Source organism: Vigna unguiculata, chromosome 7 (assembly GCF_037176805.1).
Source record: "Vigna unguiculata cultivar grain cowpea cultivar isolate G323 ecotype 2 chromosome 7, ASM3717680v1, whole genome shotgun sequence".
Lineage (NCBI taxonomy): Eukaryota > Viridiplantae > Streptophyta > Magnoliopsida > Fabales > Fabaceae > Vigna > Vigna unguiculata.
The window spans coordinates 32523963-32538774 of NC_140798.1; the positions used below are offsets into that span (position 1 = coordinate 32523963).

The 14812-nt window shown below is 28.4% G+C and overlaps 1 protein-coding gene across 1 annotated transcript; it reads right to left on the reverse strand.

The window, feature by feature from the left end:
• Positions 1-1827: 1827 nt before the first annotated feature.
• LOC114190367 (transcription factor bHLH149-like) lies at positions 1828-2699 on the reverse strand. The gene has a single exon (XM_028079217.2). It carries the CDS (start codon positions 2585-2587, stop codon positions 1994-1996), a length of 594 nt encoding a protein of 197 aa, XP_027935018.2. The 5' UTR covers positions 2588-2699; the 3' UTR covers positions 1828-1993.
• Between the last annotated feature and the right edge of the window lie 12113 nt (positions 2700-14812).

Consider the following 14812-nt stretch of genomic DNA (forward strand, 5'->3'; position numbering starts at 1 on the left):
TATGTTAATATTCTTCCTAAAATTGAATTTGTTTATTAAATATTTATAAAAATATTTTAAAACAAACTTTAAAATCTATACGAAATATTTAGGACAACTCACATAGGTGAACTAATAGAGTTAATTCTTAAATTTGAGAATTATACTATTCAACTTATTACTTTTAATTTGTTCATGTATTTTTTTGTTGCATGATTTGTGTTCCGTGTGTTTCACGCTAGATTTAACAATCACATTCAAAAGATTTAACATAAGATTTATACAAAAATTAAATTGAGTGTAAATTTAATATGGGACAATATTGCTCTACTTTTATAAAATTAAAACTAAATTAAAACTAAAAATAAATATAAGAACTAGATTGAGACTCTCTATCCGTGTGACACATGTGTTGAGTGTGGAGTAACACATGAAAAAAAAAATTAAAAGAAAAACTTAAAAAAATTCAAAAAAATTACAGATTGACACATGACATTGACTTTAACACTTTTTATAAAAACTAACAACAAAAATTAAATTAAAAAACTTTTACAAAAATAGAACTAAATCGAAACAGAAAAACAAAACTGAAAAATCAATTTAACACCTAACAAAATCAAGGATAAAAAAAAATTAACCTAAATTTGATTTCATCGAGCTTGGTCCGACATAATTAGCCATACTTAAAGGGATAAGTTGTGCATGATTTATCTCGAATGCAGTCCACAATGTAATGAATTTTTATTATACACGTTTTTAGGTAATTTTTAGTTTAACACTAATGTTACAGTAATTTAAAGTGAAGCATCTTGTATACTAATTTTAAACCGAAGAAAATCTCCTTCCCAAAAAGAAATTGGGAATCCCAAACTTTTGGATTTTACTGTATCTAAATTTGAATTGGCCACTTATTTTTACAACATTTTATTTTAAAGAGAAAATAAAGAGCTGAAATCAGTAAGAAAACTAATTAACAGGGTATAAGATAGAGTTGTTTCTTCATAAATAAAAGAAAAAATTAAATTAATTTTAAATTATGAAAAAAATAATTTATAAAAATCATCTGAGAAATTTTTATAAATTTGTTTATTAAAAATATTTTTTAATTTTTTTTTGTTAAAAAGTTGATATCTCGATCAAACATGTCCAAAATTCATCCACAGAAAAGGAAAAACTCCCAAAATAAATGAAGATTACCTAAAGCTATTTTGCTTACCCATAAAGCCGAATGTGAAGTTCGGCCTAATCACATTGGATCAATTTGTATTGCTTCCCTTTGTCATGAGCTTTTCATTTTTCATTTTTCACTTTTCAAGCATAAATGAAAGTTCCTATTGTTACACGGAATGTAATTGCAATTATCTGTAAACCTTAAATTCCTTTCATTTTTGTAATTCGGTGTTGACAGTAATGAACCTTAAATAGTAGGCGGATAGATTTTTACGACCTTAAAAAATCAAGAGCACTGTGCATATTTTCCTTTCCTTTTTTTAGTTAGATTTAACTAGACATCAAAAACTGTAAAAATAAACAAAACTACAAAGCTCGAGATCTTCCTATGATAGACTTTAAATTTCACAACCACTCTTTAGAAGCATTCAGGATGAATTAAAAAAATTCTATAGAAATTTGTGAAGGAAGAACAATAATATGACTTCGGAAGATGTTATTTCAAAGCAATAATTTGAAGTGATATTTTATTTATTTTTCCAGATAAATATTGCATTAACGAGTTGTTCATTTATGAAGGAAGTGGTTAAGAAAAGAATAAAAGTAGGTAGCATGTTGACATTCAATTAAATATGAAAGAATAAAAGAAATAAAAAAAATGGAAGGTGGAGATGATAGTGGAACTCGAAAGAAGGAGGAATAAGCAAATGGCATGTACAGTGTACACGATAAAATACATGAATCTGGAAACCAATAAAAACGATATAATTAAAAAAATAAAACAAAAAAAAATAAGAAACACCTGGCGCAATATAGCCTAGGCTGTTGTAACCAACGCGCGCGGTCAACTCAACGCGCCACCGTCGAGACCAGCCGGAGCGCCGCCGGAGAGTAATTCTGCTAGAGCCGTCATGGTTCGCACTTGCATCTCCAAGGCGGAGATATAGTCCGTGGCTTCTTCCAGAAGGTTCGGGAACGAGACCTTCCGGCAACCGGGAACCAACCGGCTGAGAACGCGCGCTTTCTTCTGCACAGCCGGTAACCGGTTCCTCCTCTCCCCGCCGTTGATCCTCGTTCTCTTCAATCCGGTGGACGACGTCCTCTTCGCCTTCTTGTGCTGCGTGCGGAGCTTCCTCCACCGGCCGAGAATCGCGCGGCTCCACCGCGTTCGGCCTCTGGCGGAGGCGGCGAGAACTCGGTCGGCGGTCTCGCGGACTTGGCCAGCGGCCCTAGGCTTGGCCACCGATGATGGAGTTCGGCGGAGAGCCTCGACGAGGCGGCGGGAGTAGATCCGTTGCTCCGCCTCGGATCTCCAAGGGATAGCGTTGGCGGAATTGTGATCAGCGGCGTGGTCTCCGATTTTCCTGCGCTTCTTTTGATTAGATTCTCGCAACGTTTCTGAATTACTTGAATCTACGTTGGGCTCCAACGACTCCATAGATAATTGCAATTGAATGATTTGTCGGTTGAGGTGAAGAGAGACGAAGAATTCGAATGAACAATGAACTGTGAAAGAAGTTGATGGTGTTGGAAGCAAGTGAGGGGAGGAAATTAGAAGAGAAGAAAGAGTATAAAAGGAGTTGAAGTCACGGGGAACCACGCGTCCTTTAGTTACTCACATTTATTGCCCCTACTCTTTCCTTTCCCATCGTTTTTCTGCTGTTTTTATTTAATAATAGTAGCAATCTACAATATTACAAAATACAAAATGGAATTAATAAAATTCTGTCATTTTATAAACTGTGATACATTTTTATTTTAATCTGAAAAAATAAATGAATATAATTTTTTTAAGTGTTAAATAATGAGTTCATACCGTGATTTAAGTTGTTTATACAAATGTTATTTTTAGATTTGATGGTAAAGTTGTGCGCTCGTTGTGAAAAAGAAGTATATAAGGCTTAATTCTTAAACAAAGGAAGAGAAAGAGTTTTTAAATATATGGAAATAAAAAAAAAGTGTATAAATAATCTTGGGGTAATAAGATAGATAAGGGAGTGGGAAGTTTAAGTATGAGTTTAGTTTGACTAATAAAGCGAAATGAAAGATTAACCAACAGCAACGATGTGGTTTGAATATGATAATAATAAAATAGGGAGGGATAGAGACCTCACATGGGGAAAGTTGAGGTTTATTTGATTGGACAAGATGGGCTAGTGGACAACTTGCCTAATTAATTTTATCGTATTCTCCCCCAGTTCTAACTAATTCCCCAATTTTGATCCCTTTTCAATTTATAATTTTTATTTGGGTTGAAGAAACTTAAAAAAATTGCAAGTCACGGGAGGCACAAAACTATTTGTAATTAATCACACTATTATTTTCTGTGCCTCTTACGGATAAGATCTCCCATGTTCCCTCAATCATCTTAACTTGCTTACAAAGATAGAACCTAAGAAGAGAGAGAGAAAGAGAGAAGAGGGGACAAAAAAGAAAAAAATTGAAACATGATTAGGTTAACCTATGTGTCTAACTTTGGTTTGGCGCAACATTACCTATACCTACTGTTACTTAAGTCTGCCTCATCTCGCAGGTAAAACTCATTCCGTAACATCTTCAAAGTATGTAAAAAAAGTTGGAGTGTGTTGATTGGTTCCTGAAATGGGGCCAAAGTTGTTTGTTTTTATTGTTGGCAATGATTAGGGGGTGATGCACCCAAATGGAAGCCAAAGATACAGAAAAAGGAAGACATGTGGTTGTTTTCATAGCACTTTCTATCACCTGGCCCTCTATTTTGTATTTATTTATTTGTTTTTCAATGTATGATTTTTGGACTCACTCCCTCCCTCAGACGGTGTGGCCAGGTTTCATCCACATTGCCTCTGATGAAGAATAATAATATTCTACTGTACACTGCCCTGCATTATTGGTAAACCAAGCACTTCATTTTCGCCACCATGTTAAATATTTATCACCAACAACAAACCTCACAATAAAATAGCTGTGGCCACAATGGAAAATTGGAAACAAAATCTCTCCAAAATCTCATCAGCCTCGTATCCAAATGGCAAGCCAGAGAGCTCTGTCTCCCTCACAGAGACACGCCTTGCTGTCTTAACTCCTTCCTGATATATTAAACAACATCGCAATTGGTCCAGTACAATGATTTTTCGCATTCACCCAACAAACAAACAATACAGTATTAATTTCATTGTTTCATTACCATGTACAGTTCAAAACCTATGTGATAGTGAGACCGAGAGAGACCTCTCCTTTCAACGGATATTTTTTCACCGCATGGTTGGTTACTAATCTCATGTCCTCGTAGTATCAAACACATCGTCAAATACTGAAAAACCAAGAAAAATCTTATTATTATATTCATTTGTATATTCGAAGTTATCAGAAAACCAGAAACCATCTTTACTCCTTAAGAACAACCTTTTTTTTTTTTTTTTTTACCTTTCTTATATAGATTTGCTCCGAATCTTGTATTTTCATGTGGGGTTACTTACTAGGATTTCCACTTTAAAATCTTGTCATCAATCCATGTGAGGAGATATGACTTATATGATGTGATGAGACTTTTATGCAGCTCCTCTTCTTAGTTTATAATCAATATTCAATTTGACTTCTCCAATTAACCAATAATCCCATTAACCATGTTCCGTGAAGAACCCAATTTGCGTTTTACTTCCTCGTTTCGGACCATATTATAATAATTTGCTGGAAAAGTTCAGCTCTTGCACAAGCATTAGTGTATATATATATATATATATTTATATATAATACAAAAGATTAGTTATAGCAGGTGACCGCATGAGACAAACAACATTCATTAATGATGCTGCTATGCTCCCCAACATGTTTTTCTTGCATTAAATAACCTCAAACCATGTTCTGCACTTTCTTGTTTCTTATATCTTTTCACCTGTTATGATGCATGAATGGTTGACCTTGAACAGGCAAAGCAAGCGCCGACTCATCACAATATTTCACAATTTTAGTCACTAATTTTTCTTCACAGCACTAAATAAAAAGAAGATGAATCATCTCTGCATAGAAAAATGTTTATCCTACGAGAATTCAATTACGAAAAGCACTAACCAAAGTAGTGTAGTAGAGAATTGTTAGGCAGAGGTTTAATTTGGGATTTGGTGCAACTAACGCGTTTCGCTCTGTCTTATCTTGAATATTATTATATAATAAGTGTTGTGTTGTGGTGAAGAAGACTGTTTCTAGAGACTAATTAATTAATTAATTAATTAATTAATTATGGTTCTGAGCATTCTGAGAGCGAATAAAACACACGAATGTCCAATTATTGGGCTTGGCCACCCCACAAACACAAGCTTTATATTAATCTAACGCAACTCTTTGCCTTGCTAACCAATCCATCCCTTGCTTATCCACAAAACAATCATAATAATCATGTTTATTTTCTTTAATATATTCTATTAAACGTATTCTTCAATGTCATTACACACTTTCTGATGTCATCTTATTAGGCTACAGACCTGACACAGACATTGCAATTGTGAATTTGGACGGATCTCATTGGAAGATGGATGTGTCTTAACAACGTCTTTATTTTATTCGTTAATGTTTTTTAAATGTAAATATCGAAGCTATTATTTTTATGCTTGTCATAAGTTTTTTTAATTTATTCTAACTATTGTTATTGTTTTTATTACTTATGTTTATTTAAATTGCCTGAATTATGAAAAATATTTTTTAAAATGTTGAAATGTAACCCAACATGGTTTTAAATATACTCAAAAGTAGCATTCTTAATTACACTGTCTCCGGAGATTTAATTATTGATAATCTTCTTGAAAGGAAAAAATAGACTTTGATTGAAAGAAAAATTGAACTGTGCGATAGAGGTTTGTTGCTGTGGAGTTGAGAAATCACTGTCCGAAGGGGGCCTCACAACAATTTTACCTTAATTTGGTTAATATAGAAGTGTATTAATTAGATGTTAATTATTTAATCATAAATAATAGATTAAGCTTTTATCTCACACTTTTGCATACATTACAAAAAGACTTAAGATACTAGCAAAAGAACTAGATCGTTACGCTTATTTCCATTAGCGTAAACCGTGTTAAATTAAAATATTTTATAGATATAGTAAATTTACACTAAAACTTAAATATATCATCCTACACTACAATGGTAAATTGATTATACATGACAAATTTCTCCGACCAATGAAATTATCTATTAATGTAATGCATTTTAGTGGAATTTTAGAAACTTTCATGCTTATACTAGTAAGAAGTTCAAATATTATTAAATATATCAACGGTGATACGAGAAGGTTAACTCGAGATTTTTTTATTGTCAATTATTCATATACAAAATTTATATTTTTCTTTATTTTTCCTTCATTAATTGTAAAAGTAAAATTCAATGATTACTTACTATGATACTTTTAATTCAAATTTGCCATGATATGAGACGGTCATAAACATATAAATAAGACTTTTTTTTATGCCCGTAATAATTTGAATTTATATAAAATCCTTTATCTTATTTTCAAGTTTTTTATTATCACATTTTTTTTATTATGAAATTAAATCACGCCCTAAATTATCATTAATTATTGGTTTTACATGTATGTTGGTTAAACTTGTAATTGTAACAAAGAAATCTTATATGGGTTATGAAATGAATTTTTCCTTCACTTCCCCTTTCTTGGTATTTTTTTTATTTGATATCCTAAATTTAAAACATATAAGTGATTTTAAATTTATAATTTTTTACAAGTCAATTTTATAAGGTTGAGTTAATTTTAAAGTCTATTTCTTAAACAATAGTTTTTATTGTTTGTTGGATATATTGTGTTACTCGTTATCGAGTCACTATCAGATTTTCATTTATATTTAGTCTTATATTTGATATATATATATATATATATATATATATATATATATATATATATATGGCGTGGCGTGAGGAATGTGTGCTGAATATTGTATATCAACTACAAATAATATGAATTTACAATATATAAGTGAGTGAAAATTTTATTTTATTAGTCAATTTTATAAAGCTAAATTAAACTTAAAATTCACCATGATATAAGTTTTTTTTTTTCATATCTCTCATTTTCTATTATTGGTTGTGGTAAAAGTTCATTCTTTGTAGTTTTTTTCTTTATAGTTTTTTATCCCGTTGTAGAAAAAAAAAATGACAAATACATATATGCCTAGAAAAATTTCCTTAATTCAATGAAAGTTTTAAATTTAAATTTCATCTTCTCTAACAAACATTTATTGCTAATCCGTCTAATATTGCGTTTCGTACTAGAATGTTTGACTTTATTGTAAATATACTGTTTTGTTTGTATAAAATATAATATTTTATTTATGTATGTACATGTTTCATATTAAATACACATATTAGAATAATAAAATCATCTTATATTTATTTATTATGATCAAAACTATTAAAAACAAGACTTACAAATAAAAACTTTCCTCTTTGTCTTAACAAATATTTTATAGGTCACATTTCATTATATACATATCCAATTTCAAGATAAATATATTAAATTTTCTTAATGTATGACACGCAATTGATATTTTATACAATATTAAATTTAAGATGAATATATTAAATTTTCTTAATAAATGGCATTCGATTGATATTTTGAATATTTTGTACGTATAATAGTTTTGAGGTATATATATATATATAATGTAATTTATTAATGTTTTTTTTGTTTTTTATCTTTATATATATAATTTTTTTACAATATTTATATATTTAATATTTTTATAACAAGTTTACTCGAAAATTATATGTCGTTACATCATAAGATTTTTAAAATTTGTTGTTATTTATGAATTTTCTAGTAGCGGAAAGAGAGTTAATCAATTTCAGTCTTAGATAATTCATTTATAGGATTTTTTTTAATTTGGTTTTATGTAAATCTTTAAACATGTAGTAAAATGTTCTAACATATAGTTATAATGGTTTTTATGTTGCTTATTTTGTTTTTATATATTAGTTTCTCTTTTTTTTCATTTTAATAATAAATGCGTGATATAGTTAATAAATTTGACAAAACAATACAAAATAAAAAATAAAAAATATATTTATTTGAAATTTTAAAAAACGCTGTATGAATTTAATTTTTTTTTCTGGAAAAAAAATCATCATTTAAAAAAGAAATGTAGAGCGCAAATAGTTATTCTCTTGTGATTACATGTTTTTTTTTTTACAAACTTCTTATTTCATTCCCTCTTTTCTTTGTGATATAAAGTAATTAGTCTCGTTTTGAAAGAAAAACAAAAACAACACTTTTACCTAAAAAAAATTGTTTAGATTTTAGACGTCTTAATAGTTAAGGATTAAAGGAAATGGGTCGATTATATTGAGATACATCTCCACGATGTAATTAATTGTCACATGGCTTAAGTAATAAATTTGTTTAAGATGCAATGAGATGCAACTTGAATGGACCAATTATGGACAATTTAAAGGCCCATCTTTAGAGGTTTCTGAAATAATTATGTTACAAATTTGTATTTTATTTCATTTCATATAATTAGGTTCATCAATGACGTTTTTAGGTTTAGAAGATGACTTTTGCCTATGTGTTTAGTTATTAATAATCTTGTTGCAACGTCTATCACAATGTGCTTAAGAGAATGATGTGATAAATGAAATGTTTTATTTAAATTAAATTTTGAAAGAAATTAAGACCTTTGTTTCTGGAAATACTTGGTCCTTGAAAATTAATTTGAAACGAAGGATTGTTCATTAATAAGAAATATGGGAACTAAATATGACCACAATTCCAATATATCTATTAAAAATAATTATCTTATAATTAATAACTCTTAAAATATTTGTTCATCCTCAAATAAAATAAGAAAACAAAGTAAACACGTGAAATTACAAACCATCAAAAAAACTTAATGTTATTGGCTCGAAACATTTTTGGATCAATGAAAAAAATAGGTTTAATTAGTCGAATGGTACCCACACTCGTTTGGATGTGCCAATTTGATACCTATTTTTAAAAATGTATCAATTGAGTCTCAATTTTTGAAAATATTTCTCAATTAAGTCTCTTTCAGAAAAAAAAAATTATTAACAACATTAATATTTAAAATGACTTACAAAATTAAGTATTGATATTTATATTAAAATTTAGTTGTAAAAGTTATGAATAAAGTTAACCGTGTTACTAAAATTTTGCTGTAAAAAACTTAATTGAGACATTTTTTCAAAAATTTAGACTCGATTGACAATTTTTTAAAACCAGGTATCAAACTGATATATGTAAATAAAAGTAGATACCATCTGACTAATTAAACAAAACAAATATAAAGTTATGTATTCGTGATTGTAACACGAATGACATATTCGTCGAATATATATATATATATATATATATATATATATATATATATATATATATATATATATATATATATATATATATTTAACATACACATCATTTTAACACTCATACAATTCACACATATAAAATTATATTCAATTGAATAAATGTTACTTAATAAACTTCTATTACATGAAAGTAATACGCCTGTTAGCATATAAATTTAGAACACCACAAAGTGTCAACATGATTATAATATCTCATTAGTTCAAATACCTACATCGTGAATTCATCCCTTTAATCGTAATCATTAAAAAAAAGAAAAAGAAAAAGAAAAAGAAAAAGGAGTTGAGTTATGAATAAGGAAATAAATTCTTACTTTGATTACAAATTTGTTTAGACTATTGATCTTTCAACTACTGTGAAAATTTTAGAGAATGATTTGAGAAAAAAAGATATTATGAGGTAGTAAAAAATAAGTTATTATAATTTGTTTATACTTTTTTATTATAAAAAAATTATTTTTAAAGAAAATTTCAGGTTTTACATTAATAGAAAGGAGAAATCTGAAAGTTAAAAATCTTTGCTTGAAATTTTAGTAATTAAATTATGCATACGTGATAGTAAATTTTAAGATATTAATTTTATGCTTGTTTGGATGAAAACAGGTAAATAGATAAAATCGAATACCAGCTTTTACATTTTCTAGTTGCCTGAAAACACTTCCCTTCCCCTCAGCTTATAAAGAAGTTGTAGGTAAATTATATTTCGTTGGAAAAAATAAAAGAGTGAAGATTGCTTCTTCTTCTTTTAAACAATATAGATTTTTTTTCATATAATATATTTATTTATTTGTACTTATTCAAATAAATAAAGATAATTTATTCTACTTATTTCCTTCATTGTTGAATTAAATAGGATTTTGGTCCCCACTTTTATTAGAGAATTTTAGAATGATGCTTAATTTTTATTTTTCTCAATTTAATTTCAGTTTGTTTAAAATTGATTTAATTTGACATTTTCATTAGCATGATGTTAACATTGTATTTGGATGAAACATTTCAACAATATTTAGAAATTGAAATGCACTCTATTTGAATTGCTTGCAATTAAAATCCCTTCATTTTTCCAAATAATTTGTTTGAATAAAGAAATTAAAATACCTTACATTTCAATTTTTTGTTTGGATAAAAATTTGAATTTCTTGTGAGATAAAATTTTATTTTAACAATATTTATTTTAGGCTTAATTATGTTTTGAGTTCATGATAAATTTGGAAATGGGCTCGACGACCCCGATAGGTAAGGCTGATCTGACTACCCAACTGAGCTGATTCGACCCGACGACCCAAACGTACATGGCCGACAAGGAAACCTAAACGGACTAGGTCGGCCCAACGATCCAAAAAGGTCAGACCAACTTGACAGCCCATATGGATCGATCATGCTCGTCAAGTTCGTCGACTTGGCCCAACTCGACCCTGCTAGGTCGTCGAGGTCGTCGGGCTCGTCGGGGTAGTCGGGCCCATCTAAATCGTCGAGGCCGGTCGGGTATGTCTATGTCACCAAGCCCGACTGACCTCCATGATGGGTCATTGGGTTCGACCGGCCCGTTTAGGTTGTCGGACACACCAGACGTGTTTGTGTCGTCCAGCCAGCTCGGTATGTTCGATTTGTCTAGCCCAAATGACCTGTTTGTAGCATCGAGTCAACTCGGTACATCTGGCTCGTCGGGCTCGTTCGACACATCTGGATTGTCAGGTCCGCTCGGCCCGTATGGGTCGTCGGGCCCGCTTGACTCATTTGTGTCGTCGGGCCAATCCGATCTGTCTGGGTCGTTGGGCCCACCCGGGTCTTCTGGCTCATCCCAACGTGTTAGATTGAGTGAGAAGAATTTCAAATTCCACCTATTTTGAGGGTATTTGAATTTCTTCTAATTTAGCTAATTGAAATACTTCAAAAAAAATGCATGCATTTTAAATGATTTTTAATTTCTCTATCCAAACAAAACATTTCATTACAAAGAATTTCAAATTCTCAAAATAAATGAATTACTCTCTTGAATTGCCTCATCTAAACACACCATTCTTTTATTATATTTTGTTAAATTTTTTTATTTTATTTTTATTTTTTTATACATTTTGTAAAAAAGTTAAAATAAAAAACAACATTAAAGTATGATGTTATAAAATATCAATACAAATAAATTTAAAATAAAAAGAATTCAATGTAAAATATAATTTTAAATTAACTTATTTTTGTTAAAATTTGTTTTAATAGAGTTAGTTTAAAAATAATTCTAAAAATTTTAAGAAAAATGTAAATTTTAAGAAAAAAAAAATTCAAATAGTATTTATATAAAAATTAAAGTTGATCTCAATTTAGAAAGGGATCAAATTGCTCAATTTAAAAAAATGAAATTGGATTGAACCAAAATAACAAATATAGAGAAGAGATTGAAAATAAGACAATGATACTTGACACTAACACTGATATGTGACACTATTGTTACCACAACACACCGTCACTATCACATGACTAACACACTGACTTTACATGAAAACTTTTTTTACAAAATTAAAAAAAAATCAAAGTAAAAAATTAAAAAATTAAAAAAATTACGAAATGACATGTGACATATCTTTAGCGTTGTTAATATAGTATGTAACGAAAATGATAAAATTAGATCAATTTTTTGAAAATTGAAATTTAATTGCGAAAAATAAAAGTTGGGAGAATAATTTGAGATTTTCTAACAAAAGTGGAATGAAAAACTTATTTAAGTATAAACTTAATTACTTGAATGGTCCCCACTTTGGTGGAAGTGTGTAAATTATGTTCACATCTTTGAAAGAGTATCAACTCGGTCCCAACCTTTGAAAAAATGCCTAAATTATGTTCTTTCAGAAAAAAATAAAATAAAATATTAACAACTTTAACGAATGACACAAGTCAATATTTTTTTTTTAAATATTTTTAAATTGTTAATTTTTTCTTGCAAAATATTTTGTTGCCATATGTCTGGTCCTTGGTGTGACACGTGACACTAATAATACCACATGGCAGGGTAATGTCACGTGTTAGTATTACTATCATGCATAATTGTTTGATTTTAATTTAATTCTTATATATGTCTCTTTAATTCAATTTAGTTCCTACATATGTATTTATAATTCAATTTTGCCCCCTTTTTTTAATAATTAAAATGTTTTTTTAATCCATTTTTTTTATAAAACTAAAACTAATTAAGTATAAATAGTTTTACAAAAAAAATGATTAACAAAACATGGGTTAGTAATATAAAATAATGTAATACGTTAAGAAGTCATTTTTAATAAAAAAATATCAGTATAATATTTATACAAATAATAAATTTGGTCTCAAAATTGGAATTGGAGAGAGATAATATTGTTGTATGTTAAAAAAAATGTGGGACAAAATTGAATAAAAAAGACATAAGTAAGGACTAAATTGAACCAAAGATACATATATAATGATTGAATTGAAATCAAGAATATGATATTTGGTTGTGACATTGACACCTGACATTGTCTTGCCATGTAGCTCCAACAGTGTCATGTGTCACACCAGACATGTGACAACAAAAACTTATTGCAAAAAAAAAAAATTAAATTAAAAAAAATATTAAAAATTTAAAAAGCTACATATTGAGACGTGATATGTCGTTAGTAATTTTTTCCTGAAAGAAACCTAATTGAGGCACTTGTACAAAAGTTGAGACGCAATTGAAAGTTTTTTAAAAGCGGGGACCAAGTTGATACGGTGAAATTAAAGTGGGAACCATCTAAATAATTAAAAGAAATACATGGAAGAAATTAAAATTAAGACAATGATACTTGACTTTGATATTGATATGTAACATTCTTGTTGTCACATTACACCATCGTCTGTTACGTGATACGATACTGACTTGATACGTAATTTTTTTTACAAAATTAAAAATTAAAAATTTAAATTTAAATAAAAATAAATAAATAAATAAAATACGAACCGACATGTGATATTTTTTTAAAGGTGGTGGGACAATATGTGCTAACAAAAATGACAAAATTAGATCAATTTTTAAAAATTTGAAATTTAATTGAGAAAAATAAAATATGGATGAATAATTTAAGATTCTTTAACTAAAATTGGATCAAAAACTTATTTAAGTCTATTGGTTCAAACAGTATATCTTTTAACTTTTTTTTTTTATAATTTTATCCTTCCTAATTATTTATTGTTTATTTTATTTCATATCCAATAAAAAAAATATAAATTTTGTCAATTGGCCATTTTTAGGAGAGTTGACAAACTGTCCTATCTAATTGTCCTTTTATTTATGAAAGAGAAATGAATATGATAACATTTATAGAGCATGGTATCAAGCTTGCTCAACTAAATAAAGTGACCATTTTAAATTGAGCGTTGATAAGTTTTCTCAATTAAATTTATTTTGTAATTTAAACTGGCCAATAAATGTGGTAGATATGGTTTTGTTACCTTTCTAATTAAAAGTGAGAGTTGACAAAAATGTTCTGGTTGTTTTCGCTCCTTAATATATAAAACAAGAAAATAATAATAATAATAACACACTGCATAGAATTGTCTGAACAAAGGTGTCATTTTCTTTTTTTGAAACACAATAAGGAGTTGAAGAACTGTCTCAATTAATTTTTTTCCGTGAATTCTTTGAAAACAAAATAAGTAGTTGCATAATTATTGTTTAGATAATGAATTAATTGCTTGAAAATTCTCATATATAAATTCGTATTTGACAGTGATATATATATATATATATATATATATATATATATATATATATATATATATATATATATATATATATATTTGAGTTAAACATATTTTGTATCATTAAATTATTTTTAAAAATTGTGTTTCATCTTAAAGCTAAATTATATACTATATTATTTGTGTATATAATGTAAAGCATAATCTCTACTCAATGATGATATGTGTTAATTATGAAACTTCATATGTTATAGAGTAGAGCTGTAAAAATGGGTTGGAACTCGCGAGTCACAAGGTTAGGTTGAAACTTTTTTATAAATTTTAATACAGGTTGATTTTTGATCCGGTTTATCTAGAATCCGGCTCACCCGGGTTGGTGAGCCAACCCGTAGATAAAAGGGTCACACAAGAGTTTTTATTAAGTTAGATTTTACATTTGAATCAAGTTAGGTTGTTTTTTTAGCTAACACATAAATACTTTGTACTTTTTTTATTTTGGTTTGTATTTGGATTGCATTAAAATTTATTTAGATTTTAATTAGAATTATAATTTAGTTTTGACTGAAAAAAATAAAAATAATTGTATTTTTTTTAATTAAGTAAACTCGTGAAT